Source organism: Macaca nemestrina, chromosome 13, assembly GCF_043159975.1.
Source record: "Macaca nemestrina isolate mMacNem1 chromosome 13, mMacNem.hap1, whole genome shotgun sequence".
Lineage (NCBI taxonomy): Eukaryota > Metazoa > Chordata > Mammalia > Primates > Cercopithecidae > Macaca > Macaca nemestrina.
In genome coordinates, this window is record NC_092137.1 from 62,395,289 (window position 1) to 62,422,340 (window position 27,052).

General features: G+C 42.0%; 1 protein-coding gene and 1 long non-coding RNA gene across 11 annotated transcripts in view; one reads left to right on the forward strand and one right to left on the reverse strand.

The window, feature by feature from the left end:
* Positions 1-10,361, forward strand: part of LOC105465113 (copper metabolism domain containing 1) — a 248,464-nt gene extending 238,103 nt beyond the window's left edge. For all 10 annotated transcript variants that reach the window (XR_011611791.1, XM_071076787.1, XM_071076784.1 and 7 more), the window contains one exon: positions 10,136-10,361. Coding sequence is in view for 9 of the 10 variants with exons in the window: in XM_071076787.1 (XP_070932888.1) it covers positions 10,136-10,246 (111 nt within the window). In the remaining variant the exon portion in view is untranslated. The remainder of the gene's footprint in view (positions 1-10,135) is intronic.
* The window catches only part of LOC139357873 (uncharacterized), a 73,486-nt gene continuing 48,175 nt past the window's right edge, over positions 1,742-27,052 (reverse strand). The window contains exon 3 of the long non-coding RNA XR_011611796.1: positions 1,742-2,746. This is a non-coding gene — a long non-coding RNA (uncharacterized lncRNA). The remainder of the gene's footprint in view (positions 2,747-27,052) is intronic.

A 27,052-nucleotide genomic window follows, 5' to 3' on the forward strand; every position in this document is an offset into this window, starting at 1 on the left:
GATCAGTGATGTTGAGCTTTTTTTCATGTTTGCTGGCTACATGAATGTCTTCTTTTGAGAAGTGTCTGTTCATGTCCTTTGCCCACTTTTTAATGTTTTTTTTTTTATTGTAAAGTTAAGTCCCTTGTAGATTCTAGATATTAGGCCTTTGTCAGATGGATAGATGGCAAAAATTTTCTCCAACTCTGTAGGTTGCCTGTTTGCTCTGATGATAGTTTCATTTATGAGAGCCATTTATGACAAACCCACAGCCAATATCATACTAAATGGGCAAAAGCTGGAAGCATTCCCCTTGAAAACCAGCATAAGACAAGGATGCCCTCACTCACCATTCCTATTCGACATAGTATTGGAAGTTCTGGCCAGGGCAATCAGGAAAGAGAAATAAAGAGTATTCAAATAGGAAGAGAGGAAGTCAAATTATCTTTGTTTGCAGATGACATGATCCTATATTTAGAAAACCCTATGGTCTCAACCCAAAAGCTTCTTAAGCTGAAGCAACTTCAGCAAAGTCTTAGGATACAAAATCAGTGTGCAGAAGTCACAAGCATTCCTGTACACCAACAACAGGCAAGCAGAGAGCTAAGTCAAGAATGAACTCCCGGCCGGGCGCGGTGGCTCAAGCCTGTAATCCCAGCACTTTGGGAGGCCGAGACGGGCGGATCACGAGGTCAGGAGATCGAGACCATCCTGGCTAACATAGTGAAACCCCGTCTCTACTAAAAAATACAAAAAAATAGCTGGGCGAGTTGGCGGGCACCTGTAGTCCCAGCTACTCGGGAGGCTGAGGCAGGAGAATGGCGTGAACCCGGGAGGCGGAGCTTGCAATGAGCTGAGATCCAGCCACTGCACTCCAGCCTGGGTGACAGAGCCAGACTCCGTCTCAAAAAAAAAAAAAAAAAAAAAAAAAAAAGAATGAACTCCCATTCACAATTGCTACAAAGAGAATAAAATACCTACGAGTACAGCTAACAAGGGAAGTGAAGGACCTCTTCAAGAAGAACTGCAGACCACTGCTCAAGGAAATCAGAGAGGACACAAACAAATGCAAAAACATTCCATGCTCATGGATAGGAAGAATCAATATCATGAAAACAGCCATACTGCCCAAAGTAATTTATAGATTCAATACTATTGCTGTTAAACTACTATTGACATTCTTCACAGAATTAGAAGAAAATATTTTAAAATTCATATGGAACCAAAAAAGAGTTTGTATAACCTGTACAATCTTAAGCAAAAAGAATAAAGCTGAAGGCATCATGCTACCAGATTTCAAACTATACTACAAGGCTACAATAATCAAAACAGCATGGTACTGGCACAAGAAAAGACACATAGATGAATGGAACAGAATAGAGAACCCAGAAATAAGACTGCACATCCAAAACCATCTGATTTTCAACAGACCTGACAAAAACAAGCAATGGGGTAAGGATTCCATATTTAATAAATGGTGCTGGGAGAACTGACTAGCCATATGCAGAAAATTGAAACTGTACCCCTTCCTTATGCCTTATATAAAAACTAACTCAAGATGAGGCCAGGGGGCCAGGTGTAGTGGCTCACGCCTGTAATCCCAACACTTTGGGAGGCCGAGGCAGGCAGATCATTTGAGGTCAGGAGTTTGAGACCAGCCTGACCAACATGGTGAAATCCCATCTCTACTAAAAATACAAAAAAAAATTAGCCAGGTGTGGTGGCACATGCCTGTAGTCCCAGCTACTCAGGAGGCTGAGGAAGGAGAATTGCTTGAACCCGGGAGACAGAGGTTGCAGTGAGCCAAGATTGTGCCACTGCACTCCAGCCTGGGAGACAGAGTGAGACTCCATCTCAAAAAAAAAAAAAAAAAAAAAAAGATGAGGCTGGGCATGGTGGTTCATGCCTGTAATCCCAGCACTTTGGGAAGCTGAGGGAGGCAGATCACTTGAGATCAGAAATTCGAGACTAGCCTGGCCAAAATGGTGAAACCCCATCTCTACTAGAAGTACAAAACTTAGCCAGGCATGGTGACATGCGCCTTGTAGTCCCAACTACTTGGGAGGCTAAGGCATGATAATTGCTTGAACACAGCAGGCAGAGGTTGCTGTGAGCTGAGATGGTGCCACTTCACACCAGGCTGAGTGACAGTGTGAGACTCTGTCTAAAAAAAAGAAAAAAAAAATTCTCAAGATGGTTTAAAGACTGTAAAACCCAAAACTATAAAAACTCTAGAAGAAAATCTAGGCATTACCATTCAGGACATGGTCACAGGCAAAGATTTCATGACGAAATCACCAAAAGCAATTGAAACGAAAGTAAAAATTGACAAGCAGGATTGAATTAAACCAAAGAGCAAATTCTTAATGAAATCTCATCTTAGTTGTTGATGTTGTTGTTCTCCTCCTCCTTCTCCTACTCTTCTGCCTGCCTCCCTCCCTCCCTCCTTTCCTTCCTTTCATTCTTCAGATATCAAAGTGCTACCATATTAGATATTTCAAGGCCGGGCACAGTGGCTCACGCCTGTAATCCCAGCACTTTGGGAGACTGAGGCAGGTGGATCACGATCAAGACCATCCTGGCCTACATGGTGAAACCCCATCTTTACTAAAAATACAAAAAATTAGCTGGGCATGGTGGCACGCACCTGTAGTCCCAGCTACTTGGGACGCTGAGGCAGGAGAATCGCTTGAACCTGGGAGGCAGAGGATGTAGTGAGCCGAGATCACGCCACTGCACTCCAGCCTGGGTGACAGCAAGACTCCAACTAAAAAAAAAAAAAAAAATTTTCAGTATCAAATGATAATAGAAAAAATCAAATATTGGTTCTAGCTTGTCCTATTATTTAATACTTGGAGGGCAACCTTCTTACCAACCTAGGCATGATGACAATCCTTGCTGTGCTCAACCTTGGAGTTTGTACTTGGTGATTCTATGTTTCAGCAGTCTAAAGAGACTTAGCTTTATGTGTGTACTGTTGGCTTTGTGAACCAGAAGAAATAGTGATTGAGACCAGTAAATAGGAAATGAAGAAACGATACCCTACATAGAAAATATTGGAAATACCAGAGGAATTAATATAATAACCTCTCTCTCCTCTTGCCTGAACCCAACTGTAAGGGGTGACACAATTTTTTGAGAACAGCCTCACAGGACATGGAATAAGACAGAGACGGGAAGATAATGAATATGAAAGGACAAATGGAGAATAATCAGCACAGTTTTCAGGAAAATATGAAATTTTAGGGCCGGGCGCGGTGGCTCAAGCCTGTAATCCCAGCACTTTGGGAGGCCGAGACGGGCGGATCACAAGGTCAGGAGATCGAGACCATCCTGGCTAACATGGTGAAACCCCGTCTCTACTAAAAAATACAAAAAAAACTAGCCGGGCGAGGTGGCGGGCGCCTGTAGTCCCAGCTACTCGGGAGGCTGAGGCAGGAGAATGGCGTAAACCCGGGAGGCGGAGCTTGCAGTGAGCTGAGATCCGGCCACTGCACTCCAGCCTGGGCGACAGAGTGAGACTCCGTCTCAAAAAAAAAAAAAAAAAAAAGAAATTTTAATTGGGGCCAGTGGTTCCTTAGGAAGGAAGTTGGATGATCTTTTGCTACAGAGAAGCTATTTCTGGGATTCAATGTCTCTTGAAGTAAAGGAGCAGTATCAATGATAGTTGTGAGAAAGCCACAGAAGTGTGGGAATGAGTGGTGAACACAGGTTTACTTATGAAGATGTTTTGAACTTCTCTGGCAGGCAATGTTCAGTGCTACTGGGTTTCTTATTTATTATATAATTGCCCTTCAAGGAGCCATTGCCAATTTTAATGTCTGCCATATGTGTTCTTTCTTGAGTGCTTGCTCTCCCTCTTCCTCTTTCTGTCCCTTTCTTCCGCTGTGGTTAAACACAGAAGACAGTTGCAGAGTTGTGGGTCAAAGGGTTATTTTAAGCATATGGAAGGATAGTCCAAACAGAGGATAGACTTTATGGCCAAAGTTTGTGCTCAGTAAAGAGTCCCTTTATGTCAACAAATGAAATTAAAAGAAAAATCTGGGGTAATAAGCTTTATGAAACATAGCCAGCTTTATGTGTTTTTTTTTTTGGTTTTTTTTGTTTTTTTTTTTTTTTTGAGATCGAGTCTCATTCTGTCGCCCAGGCTGGAGTGCATTGGCGCAATCTCGGCTCACTGCAACCTCCCTCTCCCAGGTTCAAGCGATTCTCCTATGTCAGCCTCCCAAGTAGCTGGGATTACAGGTGCACACTTATGTGGCCTTTTTGAATCAATATTGGTTAGTGAAATTCTAAGGCATCCTTTCCCACTCTCACCCTCCATCCCCCAACTTTTACCCCCAACTTTTATCATTTTTGAAAGAAAACACAAGACATTAGAGCCAACATTGCCAATGTTATATTATAATCCTAAATATGATCCATAAATTAGGGGATAAAGCTTTGTGAAAATTTTGCATGGAAAGTAGTATTACTGCAGAAAATATAGGACTGTTGTTTTATTTTATGTTGAATTTGTTCTAAATGGTTCTATTTAAGTATTTAATATGTGATGTCTTTTATTTTCTGTTTTAAGCATTTTGTCACTGTAGTATTGTTTTGCAGAAGAGTTGCTCAGGACCTAGATAAGGAAGTTTTTAAAATGGACAATTATACACAAAGAGGTTATGGTGTGTAGATGGATAAAACCAAACATTTGCTTACTAACAGCCTTCAGTTATTCTGTAGACTAATAATCAATTCTACTCTCTAACCTTGCTAGCAAGTGAGTTTAAACTAAAGCATTAAAGATTTAGGCTTGACCAGTAAGAGTTCCCTGAGGAGTGTTGAGTGGTTATCAGGGAAGGAGTTGCTTAGGAATATGTGAGATGGCCTTCTCAGGAAGGGTTAGAGCTGGCTTGGTTTTTTTGTTGGTTTGGAGAGAGAATCCTCTCAAGGGTTATGTCATAGGATTTTGTGACTTTTTAAAATTTCCACTTGGAGAGACAAAAATTTGAATATTTTGCCTTTGCTTTCCATTGTAATTTGGAATGGCTATTTAAACTGTTGAGTTTAATATACTGCTGTACTCCCCAGGATCACAAAGTACATGTTCTTGATAATGATGTGCTTGCTTATCTGCTAACCACATTCTGACTCTACTCCATACTGCATCCTTTACTGAAAAGAAACAAGTTTGATTCTTGACTCAGATACTTAAATACAGGAATTTTAGTTGAATCATCTCTTATTTTTATCACCATTTAAGCCCAAGATGACCATGAAAAAAGTAACAAGTGTTTCGGATTGCTCTTGTACCTTCTGCCTCTGGCTTGATAGGCATCATTTTTTTTCTTTTCCTTTCTTTTCTTTTCTTTTCTTTTCTTTTCTTTTCTTTTCTTTTCCTTTTCTTTTCTTTTCTTTTCTTTTCCTTTTCTTTTCTTTTCTTTCCTTTCCTTTCCTTTTCCTTTTCCTTTCCCTTTGCCTTTGCCTTTCCCTTTCCCTTTCCCTTTCCCTTTCTTTCTTGAGATGGGGTCTTACTCTGTTGCCAAGGCTGGAGTCCAGTGGCATGATCTCGGCTCACTGCAGCCTTGACCTTCTGGGCTCAAGCGATCCTCCTACCTCAGCCTCCTAAGTAGTTGGGACTACAGGCACATGCCCACCATGCCCAGCTTATTTTTATACTTTTTGTAGAGATGGGGTTTCACCATGTTGCCCAGGCTGGTCTGAAACTCCTGGCTCAAGCAATTCACCTGCCTCAGCCTCCCAAAGTGTTGGGATTACAGGCATGAGCCACCACCCCTAGCCCACATCTGCATTTGTAAAGATATATATACACATATATATATGTGTGTGTGTGTGTGTGTGTGTGTATATATTTTTTTTTTTTTGAGACTGAGTCTTACTCTGTCGCCCAGGCTGGAGTGCAATGGCACGATCTCGGTTCACTGCAAATGAACAGAGGCCTCCTGGGTTCAAGCAATTCTCCTGCCTCAGCCTCCTGAGTAGCTAGGATTACAGGCACCCACCACCACGCCTGGCTAATTTTTGTATTTTTAGTAAAGACGGGGTTTCACCATGTTGTTCAGGCTAGTCTCGAACTCCTGATCTCCTGATCCGCCCGCCTCAGCTTCCCAAAGTGCTGGGATTACAAGCGTGAGCCACCGCGTCCGGCCTCTAAATATATTTTCAAGTGCATGAGATGTATTTTCCATAGGGTACTGCAGCCAAATGCAAAATGTGAAGAAATGTCTACATGTTAAGCCCCAGTTTAAAGGCTCTTGAATTCCTTATAAGATATTTTGATAGCATAACTAGATGAAAGTAGGCCTTGGTAATACAGTTGTAAGTAAACAATTTCAAGTGTCATGTATGTTTATGTGTCGCTTTTGAAGGCTGTTAATGTGTTATTATTTCAAGGGGAGAAAGGTGAAGATTGGGATGGAAAATACATCTATTTAACTTTAGACTTCTTTATTTAGCCCACTCTTTCTCTCTAGTATTTGGCATTCCTCAAAAGTAAACTGAGCTTCATTCATACATAGAGGTCCAATCACAAATGAGTCCTGAAACCTACAACAAACTAATAATCCCTTAGTCAGAAAAGATCCTGGCTATTTATAAACAAGCTTTACTCAGTTGCTCCTATCTCTATGAATATTGTTCCTGGTAATCTCTTTGCCTATAAATAGAAAACCAGGTGATTTATTACTGTAACTTACTTTCACTGAGGTGAAATATAAGCTACATCATCTTTTTTATCAATGTCCTTAATATATATGTTAGTTACTGGTAATCACTAATTTCTAGACTATTGTGTCCAAGGCCAGATGTTTAAAAAATTGTTTTAGGCCAGATGCAGTGGCTAACGCCTGTAATCCCAGCTCTTTGGAAGGCCGAGGCAGGCGGATCACTTGAGGTCAGGAGTTCGAGACCAGCCTGGCTAACATGACGACACCCTGTCTCTACTGAAAAAAAAAAATACAAAAATTAGCCAGGCGTGGTAGTGCACGCCTGTAATCCCAGCCACTCAGGAGGCTGAGGCAGGAGAATCGCTTGAACCTGGGAGACAGAGGTTGCAGATCGGGCCACTGTATTCCAACCTGGGTGATGGAGGAAGACTCTGTCTCAAAAAAAAAAAAAAAAAAAAATATTGTTTTAAAGTCAAACTAAAGGCCTCAGTGAAAATGAATGAAGAACAGGCTTTCACATCTGAGACCTGTTCTGAATTTTGCCAACTGAACTGCCTAATTTGTCATAAATTTGCTTTTCTTTCCCAAAGGAGATAACCCCTCCTACAGCTTAAACACTTATCAGTATTCTTTCTTTGTTTAAACTTGGTTTTTGCTTTGGACCAAATGAAAACTTGTCAAAGTTTCTAAGCTCACATATGAGACTGCACTTCTCTCCTATCCAAATACATGTTTGAGGACAGGACTCCTGTAGGCAAGGAGAGCTGCCTTCCCTCTCGTTGGAAGCCTTTCATCCGAGAGGCCCCTTCTTTCCCTTTGTACTTACTTCTCCCTGGGGGATATTCACTGCCATCCATGTAGACTCAGCTTAGCAGCTTAGCAACAGCAAAATCGACTCCTGAATATTATTCTAGCTGATGGCAAAGTGACACCCTCCTTCTGAAGAAGCTTGTTGGCCTTCCTTTCCTACCCCCATCACTTTGGAGATGGGGGTAGGAAATGCCATAGTATTGTAGGGGAGGAAAAACTTTTTTGCTGCCTTCTTAGGTTCGTGTATAAGGCCTGCAAATTAAACTGACAAAAGTTTCACAGGAGAAAAAAAAATTACAAATTTTACTGATGTCAGTATTTTTAATTTTGTATGCATACAAGCTTAACAGAAAAAAAAAAAAAAAAATGAAAACCCAAAGAGGCAGTTAGACTTGAAAGCTTGCATACCATTTTAACAAAGGAAGATAAATTGTGGAGAGAAGTGACTGTGACTAGACAAAGGAAAAAGGGTTTGGTCTTCTGAAGGTGGTAAATTATGGGAATTAAATATATGGTGAGTCTAATGGTAGATAAAGAGTTATTTTACTAAGGTTTGTGCAGACTCATCATGGTGTCAGCTTTCCATCTTTTTCATGCCCATAAAACTTCCCCAGAGAGGGATTTATGGCAGTTCTCACTCTTCTTTTTTTTTTTTTTTTTTTTTTTTTTTTGAGATAAGGTCTCACCCAGGTTGCTAGGCTCACTCCACCTCTTGGGTTCAAGCAATCCTCCAGCCTCAGCCTCCCAAGTAGCTAGGACTACAGGTGCACACCACCATGTCAGACTTTATTTTATTTTATTTTTTATTTTTAGAGATAGGGTTTCATTATTATTGCCCAGGCTGGTATTGAACTCCTGGCTTCAAGTGATCCTCCTGCCGCAGCCTCCCAAAGTGCTGGGATTACGGGCATGAGCCACCATGCCTGGCCTGGCAGTTCTCATTTTTTAGAAGTTTCTGCTCTTGGCCAGATAAGGGAAACTCCAAGATTTCTTTTTCCATCTGTTAAGTCTCGATTGCCTTCAGTGCAAAATTACCTATATGCCAGAGTGGCATAGTTGGGGCTGGTATATTCTGATACTTTTCAGTAGTTAGAGAGGAAAATACAGAGAAAAGAACATTGATTTGGTGACTGTCATCAACAGAGGTACATTAATTAGCCACATCATTTAACATGCCTGGGGCTTAATTTAATTATCTAGAAAACAAGGCAATTGGATTATATGCTCTGTAAGGATTCATACTGCTCTAAAATTACTTGATTATTGTTCTTAAGGATTTTAAATGTAGTTGCTCTTAGATACATAAAATATGTCCTTGTCTCTCAAGATAATGCAGATGTAGAATTTGTCCAGTGTACATGAAATTCCTGCTACCATAACTCAGAGATCTTACGACTGGGCAACATACTGAGCCCTGCCCCTCCACCGTCTCTACAAAAAAAAAAAAATTTTTTTTTTAATTAGCTGGGTGTGGTTGTGCATACCTGTAGTCCTAGCTACTCAGGAGGCTGAGGTGGGAGGATCGCTTTAGCCCAGGAGTTTGAGGCTACAGTGAGCTATGGTCATGCCACTGCACTCCAGTATGGAGAGGGAAAATAACAGAGGGGAAAAACAAAATCTTATTTCTTGGTATCTACCATCTACCTAACTTCGTCAGATTGACCGACGAAGCCTCACAGAGGGAATGTATTTAAGGGAGCTGTGAGGAGGGTTGGCTTGCAGCAAGTGGAAGGGCCCCAGAAATGTTTGTTGCTAGTTCAAGATCTGGTTATCTCTCAGTTATCTGGCTCATGTTTCCCAAGCAACTTGTCACAATTTCCAGCATAACCACTAAATCCAAGTTAGCTCACTTCCCAGACTAACTCAGAGTCCATCAGAGTCAGTCAAAATTCTCTTCATTTTTGTAACCCAATGTGCTGTGGAGACAGTAAAGACTTCGGAGTCATCCAGAGCTGAGAGTTCACCATCTGATTCTGCCTTTTTATGGCATTTATTTTTGGTACAGGTTAACCTCTTTGTGCCTCAGGGTCCTAATTTTTTTTTTTTTTTTTTTTTTTTTTTGAGACAGAGTCTCGCTTAGTCGCCCAGGCTGGAGTGCAGTGGTGCGATCTCGGCTCACTGCAAGCTCCGCCTCCCGGGCCGACGCCATTCTCCTGCCTCAGCCTCCCGAGTAGCTGGGACTACAGGCGCCCGCCGCCTCGCCCGGCTAATTTTTTGCATTTTTAGTAGAGACGGGGTTTCACAGTGTTAGCCAGGATGGTCTCGATCTCCTGACCTTGTGATCCACCCGCCTCGGCCTCCCAAAGTGCTGGGATTACAGGCGTGAGCCACCGCGCCCGGCCTAGGGTCCTAATTTTTAAAACTACTCAAGTTCTTACCTTAAAAATTGTTAGAGGATCAAATGAGATGACAAAGAGGAAGAGCTTCTCATATGTCTCCTAGTGAGAACATCTGATATTTGTACGCCACTTATTTATTAATACGAAACACCATCATAAAAGCACTTTTATTTAGAGCATTATGTGGATATGCTTTGCTGGGTAAAATATCACTTCGATATTAAGGTCTGAGCTGGGCTTGCTGGTTTGGGACCCTGGGTATTTTGAGTTTGGTCATGCCAGATGGCCTTGGCTATCTTGTGGTTTCCCTCTAAAATATCCTTTTATGTTTTCCAGGAATCTGAATTTCTGTGTTTGGAATTTGATGAGGTCAAAGTCAACCAAATTCTGAAGACACTGTCAGAGGTAGAAGAAAGTATCAGCACACTGATCAGCCAGCCTAACTGAAGATGACGTATGAAGGAGTTGGAGTTGTTGAAACCAAGGTGTTCATGATCCCTCCCCGCTGACCTTTTTTAAAAAAATTCTTGTGCCTGCATTGGTATTAAATCCTCGCATTCAATCTTCCCGCCTCTGCTTGCTGAGATTTCTTTTTTTCTAGCTTTCATTTACTCTTACAGTTGTTCCAGTGCAGAGGTTCTCACTCTTCAGTGTGCATAAATGTTATAAGGGGTATTTGTAAAAGCATTCACTTTTTGTTGTTATTGTTAAATTCAGAGTCTTGCTCTGTCACCCAGGCTGGAGTGCAGTGGTGCAGTCATGGCTCACTGCAGCCTCAAGCTCCTGGACTCAAGCGAGCCTCCCATCATCTCAGCCTCTCAAGTAGCTGGGACTATAGGTCCATGCCACCACTCTCGGGTAATTTTTTTTTTTTTTTTTTTGAGACAGAGTTTCACTCTTGTTGCCCAGGCTGGAGTGCAATGGCACAATCTTGGCTCACTGCAACCTCCGCCTCCCAAGTTCAAGCAATTCTCCTGCCTCAGCCTCCTGAGTAGCTGGAATTACAGGCATGCACCACCATGTCCGGCTAATTTTGTATTTTTAGTAGAGATGGAGTTTCTCCATGTTGAGGCTGGTCTCGAACTCCTGACTTCAGGTGATCCGCCCGCCTCGGCCTCCCAAAGTGCTGGAATTACAAGCGTGAGCCACCACGCCCGGCCTAATTTTTGTATTTTTTGTAGAAATGGGGTTTCACCATGTTGTCCAGGCTGGTCTGGAACTCCTGGGCTCAAGCGATCCTCCCACCTTGGCTTCCCAAAACCCAAAGTGCTGAGATTACAGGTGTGAGAAAAGTATTTACATTAAAAAAAAAAAAAAAAAAAAAGCAAAGCAGGCTTCCAGGGCCCTATCTCCAGAGACTTGGATTCAATAGGATTGGGGCAAGAGGGATCAACAGTGGAAATCCTTGATATCCTTGATATAGTGGTTTGTCCTGGGTGGGGTTTTAAGAATTTATACATGATAAATCATGCAGGAATTATTTTTAAAGTAGAAAAAAAGCTTTTATCATGTAAATATAAGGCTGACCAAAGTGCTATGTCCTTAGCTGAGGCATAGGAGCACCTGCCTAAACTAGAAAAGATATACCTGACCCCAGTTAAAACCTGAGATGCTTCTGAAACTGATTTGGGCATTTGGATTAGTTCTGCTTAAATCTGGGGCAGCTGATTTGATCTGAACTACTGAGACTCAGGTTTTTCTGGAACCTAGAACTAAATTGTTCTCACAACAAAGGGACTCCCTTCACTTGCCTCAAGTCAGGATCGTGGGAAGGGGCAGATGTCTGCTGAGATTGACGTGAGGTCTTTTACCTCAGAAAATTTTACCTGAGTCATTAAAATAAAACCCCTTTCAAAAAATTTCTTTAAGAAAAACTAGTATAATAAAAACTAGGTCCTACTAGAGAAGTTACCAAACACCAAGAATATTCCAAAGGAGGAGGCTGTCAACCAGCATATTGAGGCTATGGTCCTTGTTCAACAGGTTTTGTCATCTGATACTGGTAATATTTAGAAATCTAAGATGCCTTTGGGGTATAATATGTTCAAAAAATGTGGTTCTCTTGGTCTGTGGTTACAGCATATGTCCATGCTAATGAGTTTGTTTCAGGACAGGAATAAGCCCTCTTCTGTTAAGCAGTTTCTCCTAAATCAGTTTGGAGACATTTCAGAAGCTCTTCCAACACCCAAGCTGAAATTATTGACTTTTTCTCTGATTAAAACCATCCCAGCAGTTAGCAAACAATAACCAGAAGGTTTTCAATGTAGCCCCTGTGGACCCTTCAGAAAACATCTTGAAACAGTACTGTAAAAATAGTTTCAAGAAAGGAATGTGGTGGCCGGGCGCAGTGGCTCACGTCTGTAATCCCAGCACTTTGGGAGGCTGAGGCGGGTGGATCACAAGGTCAGGAGATCGAGACCATCCTGGCTAAAACGGTGAAACCCCGTCTCTACTAAAAATACAAAAAATTAGCCAGGCGCGGAGGCGGGCGCCTGTGGTCCCAGCTACTCGGGAGGCTGAGGCAGGAGAATGGCGTCGGCCCGGGAGGCGGAGCTTGCAGTGAGCCGAGATCGCGCCACTGCACTCCAGCCTGGGCGACAGATGGAGACTCCGTCTCAAAAAAAAAAAAAAAAAAAAGAAAGGAATGTGGTTTGGAAAAAAAAAAGAAAACTATTTTCAACTTGCCTTCTGTTCCCAGGGCTGCTGTCATGTAATCTAGGAGAATTTTGATAAGGTCTCCTGCTGTAAATGGAGCAATAGAATATCTCATCACATAATCGGATTCCAGATGTCCTTGGATGGAATAACTAGAGCTATCACCTTAGGATTAACTCACATATCCCATGGAAGTCTGTGGAGGTGTGAAGGAACAGCACATGGGCCACAAGGAGAGGAAATCATTGTCATAGTCTGAAGCTCTGTTTAGGTCATCCCATGAAAGTCATAGCTACAAGAGTGGCCGTGGGCTTTTAAAATTGCATTCCCAAACCCTAGGTCATTGGAAGAACTATAGTTAATCTATACTGCATTTTCAAGAATTAAAAAGAAAACCAAAAAACTGGTTGTTGAAGGTGGTCCCCACATTTAACACTAAGCACTTCTGAATGCAAGTTGTTTCTAACAGGGTATATTTTATATTTACTGATGATTTTAAATTTTTTATTATCAAAGGTATATATGTTTATTACAGTCTATTATGAAAATACAGAAACCTACTAAGAACAGTTAATGGCCCATCAATCTAATGTACAGAAAAAAGGCTAGAACTAGGAGAAGAGTTGACTTTCCTTAAATAAATTCCCAAATTTATTTACTCCAAAACTGTGGAGTACACAGTTTTATTTATTTATTTAGAGACAGAGTCTCAGTCTGTCACCCAGGGTGGAGTACAGTGGCGCAATATCGCCTCACTGCAACCTCCGCCTCCCGAGTTCAAGTGATTCTCCTGCCTCAGCCTCCTGAGTAGCTGGGACTACAGGCACCCGCCACCATGCCCGGCTAATTTTTTTTTTTTTTTGTCTTTTTAGTAGAGACAGGGTTTCACCATGTTGGCCAGGCTGGTCTCGAACTCCTAACCTCAAGTGATTCATCTGCCTCGGCCTCCCAAAGTGCTGGGATTAGAGGCGTGAGCCACTGTATCCGGCCTACTACACAGTTTTTAACTTTGATAAACATTGCCAAATTCCTCTCCAGGAAGGTCATATTAATTTGTATTCCCTCTGAGAAAGTATAAGACTGAATTACCACCTGTCTTGCCTAATTGGCTATCATCATTTTTTGTATTTTCTGGGACTAAGTTCTTAGAAAGTTTTGTAAGGGACACATACATTAAACCAGGACATCTCCCTGGTAACAATAAAAGCATGGAGAAAGGATCAAAGAAGGAGAAAACAGGCATAAAGTTCCCAGAGACCCCACTAGGTTTTCTACCTCTGTGATCCTAAATTAAAATCACTTTATTTTGATTTCAGGAAATTAGGGACAAAATAAAAATCTCAGCCTGAACTGGACCTTGTAGACACTATCCCTGCTTGAGCAATAAGCACTCTAAATTCAGTCTGTTTAGAAACATTCCTGTCAGTTAGCCGGGTGTGGCAGCACAGGCCTCAAGTCCAAGCTGCTCAGGAGGCTGAGGAAGGAGGATGCCTTGAGCCCCAGAGTTTGGGGCTTCAGGCAACAACAGCAAGAGCCCATCTCTAAAAGAGAAAGAAAAGGAGAGAGAGAAAGAGGAGAGAGAGAGAGAGACAGAGAGAGAGAGATGAGAGAAGAAAAGAAAAAGAAACAGTCTAGCCAAGCTAAAAGTTAGCTTTGAGAAGAAAGTCAGAAAGTAACTCCAGACTTTGGTAGTGTTGTGTTGATAAGAAGCAAAAGATTTGGCCTTATTCTTAGGTCAGGCTTTCCTTGGAAGCTCTAGTTCTTCTCAGCTGTTAACAGCAAAGGCCTAAATTCCATTATAGATTCTATTTCCTTTATATAACCTCTCTTCCCCCAGTTTTATTTTAATAATGAGTCAAAAAGAGTTGCAGCATTAAAAAAAAGTAGTTTAACTCTTCGCCCCCAAATGCAAGAAAGTGGTGAAAAGCAGTGGATGACATTGAGTACCTTAAACAGCTGACATCATGTCAAACTATTAATTGAAGTTATTTTTTTTACACCTGAGTGAACATTTAGAAAACAATATAAATAGAAATTAAAGGGAAGTTAATGCTAAACAGATGTTAGAAAATACTGTTTTCTGAAGTGTACAGTAAGTATCTTTTTGTGTGGTTTTTTTCTTTTATTTTCTTTTTTTTTTTTATTTTTAATTTATTTATTTATTGAGATGGAGTCTCACTCTGTCACCCAGGCTGGAGTGCAATGGCGCGATCTTGGCTCACTGTAACCTCCGCCCTTTGAGTTCAAGTGATTCTCCTGCCTCAGCCTCCCTGGGATTACAGGCACCTGCCACTGCACCCGGCTAATTTTTTTTTATTTTTAGTAGAGACGGAGTTTCACCATCTTGGCCAGGCTGGTCTTGAACTCCTAACCTCATGATCCACCTGCCTCGGCCTCCCAAAGTGCTGGGATTACAGACATGAGCCACCATGCCGGCCTTTTTTTTTTTTTTTTTTTTTTGAGAAGGAGTCTCACTCCTGTCGCCCAGGGTGGAGTGCAGTGGTGCAATCTCTGCTCACTGCAACCTCCGCCTCCCAGGTTCAAGTGATTCTCCTGCCTTAGCCTCCTGAGTAGCTGGGATTATAGGCATGCGCCACCACACCCAGCTAATTTTTGTATTTTTAGTAGAGACAGGGTTTCACCATGTTGGCCAGGTTGGTCTCGAACTCCTGACCTCACATGATCCACCTGCCTCGGCCTCCCAGAGTGCTGGGATGACAGGCATAAGCCACCGCACCTGACCTCAAAGTGTATAGTAAATATCTAAACCAATGAAAGGGACAAGATATAGAAGGAATCCTAGGATCAGCTGAGAAATAATTGAATACTTTCCTAAAAGAACAGGATACTGGAAGGGATGGGGCTTTGTGGGACAATTGCTATTTTGAATTCTTAGGTGTCCAACTTTACAACCAAGGTTTTCAAATATTTTAAATGATGATTTAGTCAGCAGAAGGGAAAACTAAAATAGAACATAATTAGCTTAAGCTTACCTCTAGTTGTAGAGTATACAGGTTGTGACTGCAAAATTTGAGAAATTGCAATTTTTATCTAAGTGCAGTCAAGTTTTCCTTATTTGGGGATGGTCATAATTGTCTCTCATGGCAACCCAACTGTGTGCAACATTGAACCATCCTTTGTTGCAAAGAAACCTGCCTGGGCATGCTTCCTGTTAGATAAATGGTCCCAACTGGCATAACTTACAAGTTTGGTACACAAACTATCTGATTACAATACTAACGCTATACATGAGCAGGTAGTAAAATATGGGCATTTACATCATTTATTCACCAAGAACTGTAATTAGGCATTTTCTTTCTCTTTTATTATATTTTAAAATTTTATATAGAGACAGGGTCTCGCGCTGTCCCCCAGGCTAGAGTGCAGTGGTGCAACTGTTATTCACTGCAGCCTGAACTCCTGGGCTCAAGTGATCTTCTCACCTCAGCACCTGGCTTGTTTCTGTTTTACATGCTTTTGGCTAGTTTCTGTTTCCCGCTGGTGTTAGGGTTTTAACTTCTATTGATTCACAGGATGCAGGTGGGGGAGAGATGGCAAGGGGGAAAATATGAATTTGATTACTCAAGCAGAACAAGGTGAAACTGTTAGTTTAAAATAATTTTCGGCTGAAAAATTAAAATCATTAAATTATTTCCTTCATGCTGTTATTACACTGTTTTTATATTAAAGAAGTAAGCACAAATATGAGGATTGTATATCATTTCTATTCTGGCTATTTTTAGAATCATGGCTAACAATTGGCATGGATCTCAGAATGACTGATTTGGAGTCTTTAGCATCTCGTCAAAAATGAGGAAACATCTGGACAGACAGGGCAGAGGATTTGTAGAAGGCTGTGGTCAGGAAGGAGTTTCAGGTCTACTGTCTTCCATCTCTATGTTCTACCTTTCAGACCCTTCAAAAGAGTAAGAACTTATTTCAAAAATCTGTGTCCTTGCTCAAGCATTTAAATAATGACAGTTCCTGTAGTGAGGATCTTTGTATGCAGATGTGAGCTAGGACGAGGCCCAATGTCACTTGCATCCTGCATCCATGTTAGACCTGTCTCTGTGCTTCAGGTTGCTGTCACTCTTTGTAGAGCCTGATGCTGTTTGTGATGACCTTGGCCTCACTTTCCACTCAGTGCCACCCTTCTCTGGGTGCAGTGTGCAAAATGAGTGAGTTGGCTGCCACGTGGGGCTTCCAGGCTGTCCACAGTACCCAGGTAGCCAGCACATTATTGTCATCCTAGCTGGACAACCACTGACCCAAGCTTGGGTCTTGGGTTCTTGGTGACAAGTTGTTATAAATGGAGAACTGATACTGGGGCATGGTGGCTCACGCCTATAATCCCAGCACTTTGGGAGGCCGAGGCAGGAGGATTGCTTGAACTCAGGAGTTCCTGGCCAGCCTGGGCAACACAGGGAGACCCTGTCTCTACTAATAAAACAATTAGCCAGGCATGGTGGTGCATGCCTGTGATCCCAGCTACTCAGGAGGCTGAACTTGGAGGTGGAGGCAGCAGTGAGGCTGTGTTTGTGCCACTGCACTCCATCCTGGGTGACAGAGCAAGACCCTCTCTCAGAAATTAAATAAATAAAAATTTTTGAAATGGAGAACTGAGAAAAGGAACACTAATGCAGTTGTGTTCCCATGGAAGATAGTCAAACAAAGCTAAACATAGCTGGCGTAAGGAAACCAGTGGCTGCTAACAGTCGTGGAACTGTGCAACTGAACTAACCCCAAGTCTTCCTGCCTGGAGAGTTGAGGCCAGAAGCATTTTCTGTAGCATCCATGGCAGAGCTGTGGGGCCTTTCTGGCTCAACTGGGAAGGAAGGTGACGGCTGTTGTTCTTCAAGGAATTGCTTTCCTGCCTTCTGAAGGGAATCACCAGGTCCTAGATTCTGGAAAGGGAAGGGAAAGTGGAGAACACAAAAAGGAAACGTTTTCTTGTTCTCCCATGATATTCATGTGCGTGTCCCCAAGCAGATTGCCAGAGGAAATGAAGGTTTTTTAAAAATAATAATAATAATAAATTTATTTATTTATTAAATATAAACCCAGCAGGTTTATATTTACTATCAACCAATATCATCCTGTGAATAGCAGAAAAAGGCAAGTGAGGCCATGTAACATTTCATTTTTTCCTGGAGCCCCAGGCTGACCTGGTTTGGCTGGCCAGGGTGGGACTAGAGGTGAGGCTTCAAATCATCTGGGTGCAGGCAGACCACCTAGACCAAGAAAGTACCTTTCAAACTGCTACACTTGTAATCCTAGTTACTCAGGAGGCTGAGGCAGGAGGATCCTTGAGCCCAGGAGTTCAAGACTATCTTGAGCAACATAGTGAGACCCCATCTTGAATGAATGAATGGTGCCTTTCCCTAGACCTCCTTTGAATTGAAAGAAAACAAGTCACTTCGTAAGTTACTTTATATGAACCGTTAAAACTGTGGATACAGCTGTTTGCTGGGTGGTGTATCACCACTTCAAATTATCATTTATAGGGAATTTAGGGAAAAATCTTTCCCCCTAAAATCAGGAAGTTTAAAAATAAGTAACCAGATAATCTGGAGCCAGGAGCATGTAGTGGGAGAGTTATCAGGCCCACCCAGTTCCCTGAGACAGATGGAAAAACTGACACTTCTCTTCATCAGTTCTTATAGATATAATTTCAATAAACGGGAAAGGATAATGCAAAACCCTTCCTTGTCCCTGTACACATGGGGAAGAGTTGAACAAAATGCTAGGGGAATTTGGCTCTGAAGGTCCCTGAATAACTTGAGAGCTCTCACTGGTGACCCATTCCTGGGAGAATCAACTTGCCGCCCCTTTGGGCAACCACTCCTGGAACCATAACAGAAGGGACAGGACCAAGCAAGTCCCTCTTGCCTTGAGTGAGTCCTGGGAGAAAGTGGTTACTGGGGTAACCACAGCCTGTGCCATTCTTCATAACCCAAATGCCATCCTTAGTTTTGCACCTAAAAGTTTAGCCAATTAATTGTGTTCATGGTTGTTAAGATGCTGGTTTGAGAAAGCTAGTAGTGCTTAAACTCGTCTTTCCATTCTTTTATCTTATCCTTCTCTTCTCTTTAGGGAATGACTGAAAATTGCTGGTTCTATTTTTACCCTTACAGTGCCAGGTTCTAAATTACCCAGTAAGTTAGAATTAGGCATGTGTCTCCAGCTAAGCCAAAAATTTTTGAGAAACTTAATATATTTTTCAAATATCCAAAGATTAACAAAGTTATTAATGGGAAAAATCAGAACTTTGTAGGATTTCTTTACTTTCACAGAATTTTAATTTGAATTACAAATGCAAAGGAGAGAGGAGAATCATAATCTTTTCAGGGGCTTCTAAAGGGTCTTAATCTGGCCTGATATACCACAAAGGGTCCAGAGTGCCCTGGAGGAGAAGTGTAGGGCTGTCCACAAGGCCCACTGGAGAAGGGAAGATTGTAATCCAGGCATAAGAAAGTGATTCTGGCCAGGTACAGTGGCTCACACCTGTAATGCCTGTACTTTGAGAGGCTGAGGCAGGAGGATCACTTGAGCCCAGGAGTTCTGGACCAGCCTGGGCAAGAAAGTAAGACCCCCATCTCTACAAAAAAAAATTTTTTTTTTTTTTGAGATGGAGTTTTACTCTCGTTGCCCAGGCTGGAGTGCAATGGCACAATCTCGCCTCACCACAACCTCCGCCTCCCGGGTTCAAGCAATTCTCATGCCTCAGCCTCCTGAGCAGCTGGGATTACAGGCATGTGCCACTGTGCCTGGCTAATTGTTGTATTTTTTTAGTAGAGACAGGTTTCTGCATGTTGGTCAGGCTGGTCTTGAACTCCTGACCTCAGGTGATCTGCCCACCTCAGCCTTCCAAAGTGCTGGGATTACAGGCATGAGCCACCACGCCCAGCCTACAAAAAATATTTTTTTTAAAATTAGACATGGCGGCACGTGCCTGTGGTCCTAGCTACACGGGAGGCTGAAGCGGAAGGATTGCCTGAGCCTAGGAGGTCACAGCTGTAGGGAGCCATGTTCACACCACTGCATTCCAGCCTGGGTGACAGCAAGACCCTGTCTCAAAAAGAAGAAAGAAGGTGCCTTCAGGCCGGGCGTGGTGGCTCAAGCCTGTAATCCTAGCACTTTGGGAGGCCGAGACGGGTGGATCACGAGGTCAGGAGATCGAGACCATCCTGGCTAACATGGTGAAACCCCATCTCTACTAAAAAATACAAAAAACTAGCCGGGCGAGGTGGCGGGCGCCTGTAGTCCCAGCTACTCGGGAGGCTGAGGCAGGAGAATGGCGTGAACCCGGGAGGCGGAGCTTGCAGTGAGCCAAGATCCGGCCACTGCACTCCAGCCTGGGCGACAGAGCGAGACTCCGTCTCAAAAAAAAAAAAAAAAAAAAAAAAGAAGGTGCCTTCATCTCAGGAGCTCACAACCGTGACCGTTTTCTTGATCTTTTAGGTGGAGGCTTATGGACACTGTCTTCAAGGAGTTATTTTGATTTCACTCTACACAAATAATATACATATATATTGTCCTTGAGAAGCATTTAATTTATAATTAAAGCTAAAATCTCCTTTGACCAATATTATCAATCCTGGGTTTCTCCTCCACTTCCCAACCTCTGTTGTCACTTTGTGTCTCCTCCTAGTTTTGTTTTGTTTTGTTTGTTTGGTGATATTTACCTATTTGCATATATGTCCATATTTATAGTATTGTTTTCTGTATTTCTGTAACATCAGTGCAATCATTATGTATTGTCCTGCAGATTGCTTTTCCCCCCAGCAATATGTCTGGAGACTTTCATGTTAGTATTGGAGACCAGCAACCCACCAAACTGGTATACAGAATACTTCAAAGTAGAAACATTTGAGCTACAGAAGATGCAGAAAAATATATTATCTGAACTTCCCACATCTGACTAAAGCAGAGCTTTCCTCAACGTCATCTGCCCCAACCCTCCCCTTCCCAGGAGGTCTCTAGTCAGGGAGGCATTGACCTTGGGCACTGGGATATTTAAAAAAAAAAAAAAAAGTGTAACAGCCCCAACAGATAGAACTTTCCATCATTTGAAGTCCTAAATAATTCCCCCCCCGTAGTAAGCTGTTCCATATATATATGAAATATGTTCCACATATATATGAAATATGTGTGTGTATATATATATATATTTCAACTTTTAGATTTAGGGGTCCATGTGCAGGTTTGTTACTTGGGTATTTTGTGTGATGCTGACATTTGGCATATGAATGATTCTGTCACCCAGGTAGTGAACGTAGTACCCAGTAGTCTTTCAACCCCAGTAGTCCCTAGTAGCTATTATTGCCATCTTTATGTCCATAAGTATCCACAGTTTAGCTCCCACTTGTAACGTGGTATTTGGTTTTCTGTCCTTGCATTAATTCGCTTAGGGTAATGGCCTCCAGCTGCATCCATGTCACTGCTAAGGATATGATTTTATTCTCTTTTATGGCTATGTGATTTTTTTTTCCCCCTAGCTATTCTGGGAGCTACTCTGTTCAGTGTACTTTTGCATATGTAGTACATTTTTCTCCTGTTAATCTGTCTATTGTCAGTTGATTCACAGGCCGCTGACCAATTGGACCAAATTGGTAGAGAAGTTTTTCCTCCCAACAGTTTATATAAATGTACTTTATTAATTTTAACTGCTGCATAGTGTTCCATTTAGAATAGGTTGGAGGTTCTTGTTTGTTTTTGAGTTTCCTATTATAAACCAAAAATAAAATTCTAATCTCCCCAACCAACTGAATGGACCTCCTCTGCCAAGGGGATCCCAAAAAAGCCTGAAAAAGTTCAGGCCATGACAGGAAGAGGGGTGGTTAGAAGTTCAGGCCATGACTGGAAGAGAGGAGGAAGGTCTCATTATATACTCTCCTCTCTTTGGAGTTTAGACCCAGCTGACCAGCATTAACATTAAAACAGAGATTTTTAAGACCGACAAAACAGACTCTTTGTAGTAATAAGATCAAATCCAACCTGATTCTGATATAACATCTCATGACAGACAGCAGGCCCTGAAGGAGATCAAAGTATTTTACCCCAAAATGTATGTCTTTGACATATTTTGAATGGCCCTGCAAAGCTGTCCCTTGTGGGGGAAATTTGCATTTTTTTAGAGAATCTCCTTCCTCTACTAGGTTTTTCCACGGAGTTTGACACCTTTTAGGTCAGATAAGAGACTGTCACATCTATTATCTCTGAAGCTTGTTCCTCGGAGGCTTCATCTACATGACAAGAACCTTGGCTTCCAAAACATTCCCCCCTTACCATAACTCAAGCTGACTTCAACTCTTCAGTCAGAGCTTAACTCTTTCAACCAATTGCCAGTCAGGAAATCTCTGAATCCACCTGTGACCTAGAAATAGCCCCCAACTCCCACTTTGAGATGTCCCCCTATTCCAGGCCAAAACCAATGTATACCTTCCATGTATTGATTTATGTCTTTACCCATAACTTCTGTCTCCCTAAAATGTCTAAAACCAAGCCGCAATCCAACCATCTTGGGCACATACTCTCAGGACCTCCTGAGGCTGCATCATGGGCCATGGTCCTTAACCTTGGCAAAATAAACATCTTAATCAGTTGAGACCTGTCTCAGATGCTTTTTGGTTTACACTATCAATGAGTGGGTTTTTAGGTTGTCTTCAGTTTTCCATTGCAGACAACGCTGCTGTGAATGTCCTTGAACATGCCTCCCTGTTTACATGTACAAATATATCTTAGAAAACAGGAATACTGTATCATGGGTTATGTGCTTTCTTTTTCTTTTTCTTTTTTTAATTGTAGACACTGTCAAATAGACTTTAGAATATGAATAAATGTTTAACAACCCGTCTTCCAAAAAGAGGAAGTGGGGCTGATTGTAGCATTTACCAACTTCCATTGTGTGAATTCTTCCACCATGGCCGATTTCAAACTACTAATGAGACATCAATGCACAATCAGCTCTGCTAGCTGGTATGAAGTGGCTCCAGCATAGTTCTCAGAATCTCTCCAACTCAGAATGCATATAGATATTAGCAAATAGCCCTCTAAAGTAGCCCAACCAATGTATACTTTCACAAGCCATGTATGAGAGTATCTACAGTCATGCTCTGCATAACGATGTTTCAGTCAATGACAGATGACGTGTGACAGTGGTCCCATAAGATTATAATGGAGCTGAAAAATTCCCATCACTAGTGTCTAAGATGTAGTTGTACATAAACACATTATTCATGTGTTTATGGTGATGCTGGTGTAAACAAACTACTGCACTGCCAGTCATATAAAAATATAACACATACAATTATGTGCAATACATAATACTTGATAATAAGTGACTGTGTTACTGGTTTATGTACTTACTGTACTGTGCTTTTTATCATTTATACTCTCTACTTATAAAAAAAAAAAAAAAGTTAACTGTAAAACAGCCTCAGGCAGGTCCTTCAGGAGGGATTCCAGAAGAAGACGTTGTTATCATAGGAGATGACAGCTCTATGCGCATGTTGCCCCTGGAGACCTTCCAGTGGGACAAGATGTAGAGGTGGAAGACAGTGATATTGTTGATCCCAGCCCTGTGTACACCTAGGCTAATGTGTATTTGTGTCCTGGTTTTTGACAAAAAAATTTAAAAAGTAAAATAAATTTTTAAAAATTTTAATGGGAAAAAAGCTTACAGAATGAGAATATAAAGAAAATATTTTTATACAGCTGTACAGTGTGTTTGTGTTTTCCGGTAAGTGTTATTACAAGAGAGTCAAAAAGTTAATTACAGTGAACTAAGGTTAATTTATTGAATTAACCTTATTGAAGAAAAATTTTTTTAATTTAGTGTAGCATAAATGTATAGTGTAAAGTCTACAGTAGGGCACAGTAATGTCCTAGGCCTTCACATTCACTGACCACTTACACACTGACTCACCCAGAGAAAGTTCCAGTCTTGCAAGCTCCATTCAGGTAAGTACCCTATATAGGTATACCATTTTTTATCTTTTACACCGTATTTTTACTGTATCTTTTCTGTGTTTAGACAGACAAATACCATTGTGTTACAGTTGTCTACAATATTCAGTACAGTAACATGCTGTACAGGTTTGTAGCCTATAAACTATACCATATAAGTAGGTTTTACCATCTAGGTTTGTGTAAGTACTCTGTGATGTTCACACAATGATGAAATCGCCTAATGATGCATTTCTCAGGATGTATCCCCGTCGTTAAGCAACGATGACTGTATTTCCCTTTATCCTTGTCAGTGCCTGGTAATATACTTTTTTGCCAGTATGATGAGTCAAAAACTCATTTTTGCATTTCTCCTAATCATTAGTGAGATTGAGCGTTTTTTTTTATGTCTTTGCTATTTTTATTTCCCTTTCCATGAAATGGTCTTTTGCCTTTTGCCTGGTTTTCTTTTCTTTCTTTCTTTCTTTTTGAGACAGGGTCTCGCTCTGTCGCCCAGGCTGGAGGGCAGTGGCATGCGATCACTGCTCACTGCAGCCTCAACCTCCCTGCTGGGCTCAGGTGATTCTCCCATCCCAAGCCTCCCAAGTAGCTGGGGCTACAGGTGTGTGCCACCATGCCCAGCTAACTTTTTGTAACTTTTGTAGAGACAGGGTTTCATTCTGTTGCCCAGGCTGGAGTGCAGTGGCGCCATCTCGGCTTACTGCAACCTCCACCTCCCAGGTTCAAGCGATTCTTCTGCCTCAGCCTCCCGAGTAGCTGGAATTACAGGTGCACACCACCATACCCAGCTAATGTTTTGTATTTTTAGTAGAGATGGGGTTTCACCATATTGGCTAGGCTGGTCTCAAACTCCCAACCTCAGGTGATCTGTCTGCCTTGGCCTCCCAAAGTGCTGGATTATAGGTGTGAGTCACCGCGCCTGGCCGTTTTTCTTTTGGTATTTTTATGTTGATTTGTCGCAGCCCTTGATGTAGCCTGGAAATAACTGTCCATCAAGAAGTTTTCAATCTGTTCTAGAGAGTGAAGTGGGAGGAATGTTCCCAAATGTTATTGGGCACCTGCTATGTGAACATACCTTTCAAGAACTGGGGCTGAGAGAAAAGAGTATACATTGTGTACATCAAACCCTATTACTGATTTAACACTGTGGTAGGGTCAGTTCAACACACACACACACACACACCAGTGATACAAATAAAAACTAATTACTAGGAGTAGTGAAGAAAATAAATAAATTGCATTTTGGCTCAGTCTGACTATTCGTCATTTTTTTCACAAGCATCCTATTGGTCCTCATCTCTGTTGGGACACTGAGGTCACTGGATTATTTTTCTGGAGGGAATTCATCAGCACTTCTGTTCTCACTGAGGTTTCTAGGGAGTCTTCCTGTGAGGTTTATCCCTCATCTCCCCACCTGTCACGTTGGCCCTGATATCAAAAGGTGGAGTGGTTTCTCTTCCCAGGCTGTTTCTTCCTGAAAATGACTGGCTGCCCCACCAGCTGACTATCCTCTGGGATGAGTTAAGGATGCACTGTTTTTCTGGGGTGTGGACTATTCCCAGAATCCCTCAAATGCAGAATGCAGGAGATGGCCAATTTTTACAAAGGCCAGGCTGTGCAGGAGGAAACATAACATAGGTGTCATCTTAGATGGGAGTGATTATCTGCTAAATGCAATTTTGACTGCTTCTAATTTGCTGTTCAGAGATTCTGTCCTTGAACCAAACACAAAAATTTTTAAGTTGAAAAGACTGAAATAGCATCACATCAGGTAGTAATGCAGATGTTAGAGAGGACAACTGTTGCATCTTTGAATTCCTTGGTAGTTTTGCCACCCCCATCCCTCATCCTGTACTGGTTTTAGTGAATTCTGAAAGGGGACTTTGATTCTCTGAATTGCACCAAGATAGAAAATGGCTTTGGTAACATCTTAGAGCAGTGAGTAGTTCTTAACCAGGGATGGACATCAGAATCCCCCAGGGAATATCTGCTAAACACCAGGCCTGCTGAATCAGAGTCTGAGTGAAGGGCCGGCACATGTAGTTAGGAAAAACTCTGGAAATGATTCAGCTGTGCCTTCATGAGTAACAGCCACTGCTCTGTTTTACTGCCATTCTGTGATAAGATCAGTACAAACCTTCAGGGTAAGTGTTCAGAAACATTTACAGCAAATTCACAGAGTATGTCTATTAAATGTAATAAGTTTGGGCTTGTATTTTGCATGTATTTAACTTTGTTTTGTATTTTACAAAATTATCGGTCTGTGATGAATTAGAAATGTTAAAAATCAACCTTACAGTTTGAGGAGCACTGTTCTTGGCTTGTTTAGTTGTATCCAAGTCAGACGGGCACAACTAAAAATTACCTGGTAATAAAGTAAATAATTAAGGCCGGGCACAGTGGCTTACGCCTGTAATCCCAGCACTTTGTGAGGCCGAGGCAGACTGATCACTTGAGGTCAGGAGTTTGAGACCAGCCCGGCCAACATGACAAAACCCCGTCTCCACTACAAATAAAAAAATTAGCTGGGCATGGTGGTGGGCACCTGTAATCCCAGCTACTTGGGAGGCTGAGGCAGGAGAATCGCTGGAGCCCAAGAGGCGGAGGTTGCAGTGAGCTGAGATCACGCTACTGCACTCCAGCCTGGGTGACAGAGCAAAACTCGATCTCAAAAATAAAAAATAAATAAATGAGAGGCCATTAGACTGAGACTTCTGTAGTGCCTTAGGTTCCTTTCTAAGCAAATCAAAACCCAACTCAAAGTGAATGGTTATGGCCTAGGAAAACAAAACTTAAGCATAACAGTCAAAACCTGCTAACCTCTAACTAGAAACTACCAATCAGAAACCAACTAGCCTCTAACTAGGGACTTCCACTTCAATGAATCAAATTGTGGTTTGGCAATGTCCAATTCATGAATCGCGGTCTCAAACCTTTTAAAATTTTAATGTGCCTAAGTTTATCTAACAATGGTTTGGTAGCCTTATGATCCTGGCAAGTAACTCTCTAGGTATCAGTGACCTCCTCTGGTGGGTCCTTGAGAGGATTAGAGATAATGAATGTATCCCAAGCACCTAGCACCATGCCTGACAGTCATAGAAGTTATTGGAAGCCCATCATAAAACAAAAGTCCATCCTAACAAAACTGTCTTCCAATTAGTTGTTGAAAAAAACACAGAATCCTAGAGGGTGGTAACTGCTGCATCATATTCTAACCAACCCAGGGCGTGCAGGATGACAGATTTGTGCAGCGTCTCTAAACGGTTTAACTTGGAGTTCAGCCATGGGGAAGGAAGCTTAGTGGCTATGGCACTACAGGACAAACCTCTGGTTAGCAGACCTCTCCCCAGTCTCTCCTTCCTGGCTCCTCTCTCACTTTCCTCTTCCCCTTCTCTTTCGTACCCCACTGGGCCTTCCCCCAAGGTCTCAACTGTTTTTATTTCTTATCTCTAGCACAATCATTTTCTGTTCCTGGTGGAAGGGTGAGAAGGGTGGGGGATGAAAATTTCTGGCCACTGTGGTCTGGCCTCCTGTCCAAGCATCTAAAAATAAGCAGATCATTCATGCTGGGCCAAATGACCTCCTGCTGGCATACTCCTGTGCCCTTATTGTGCTAAAAGAGAATCTATC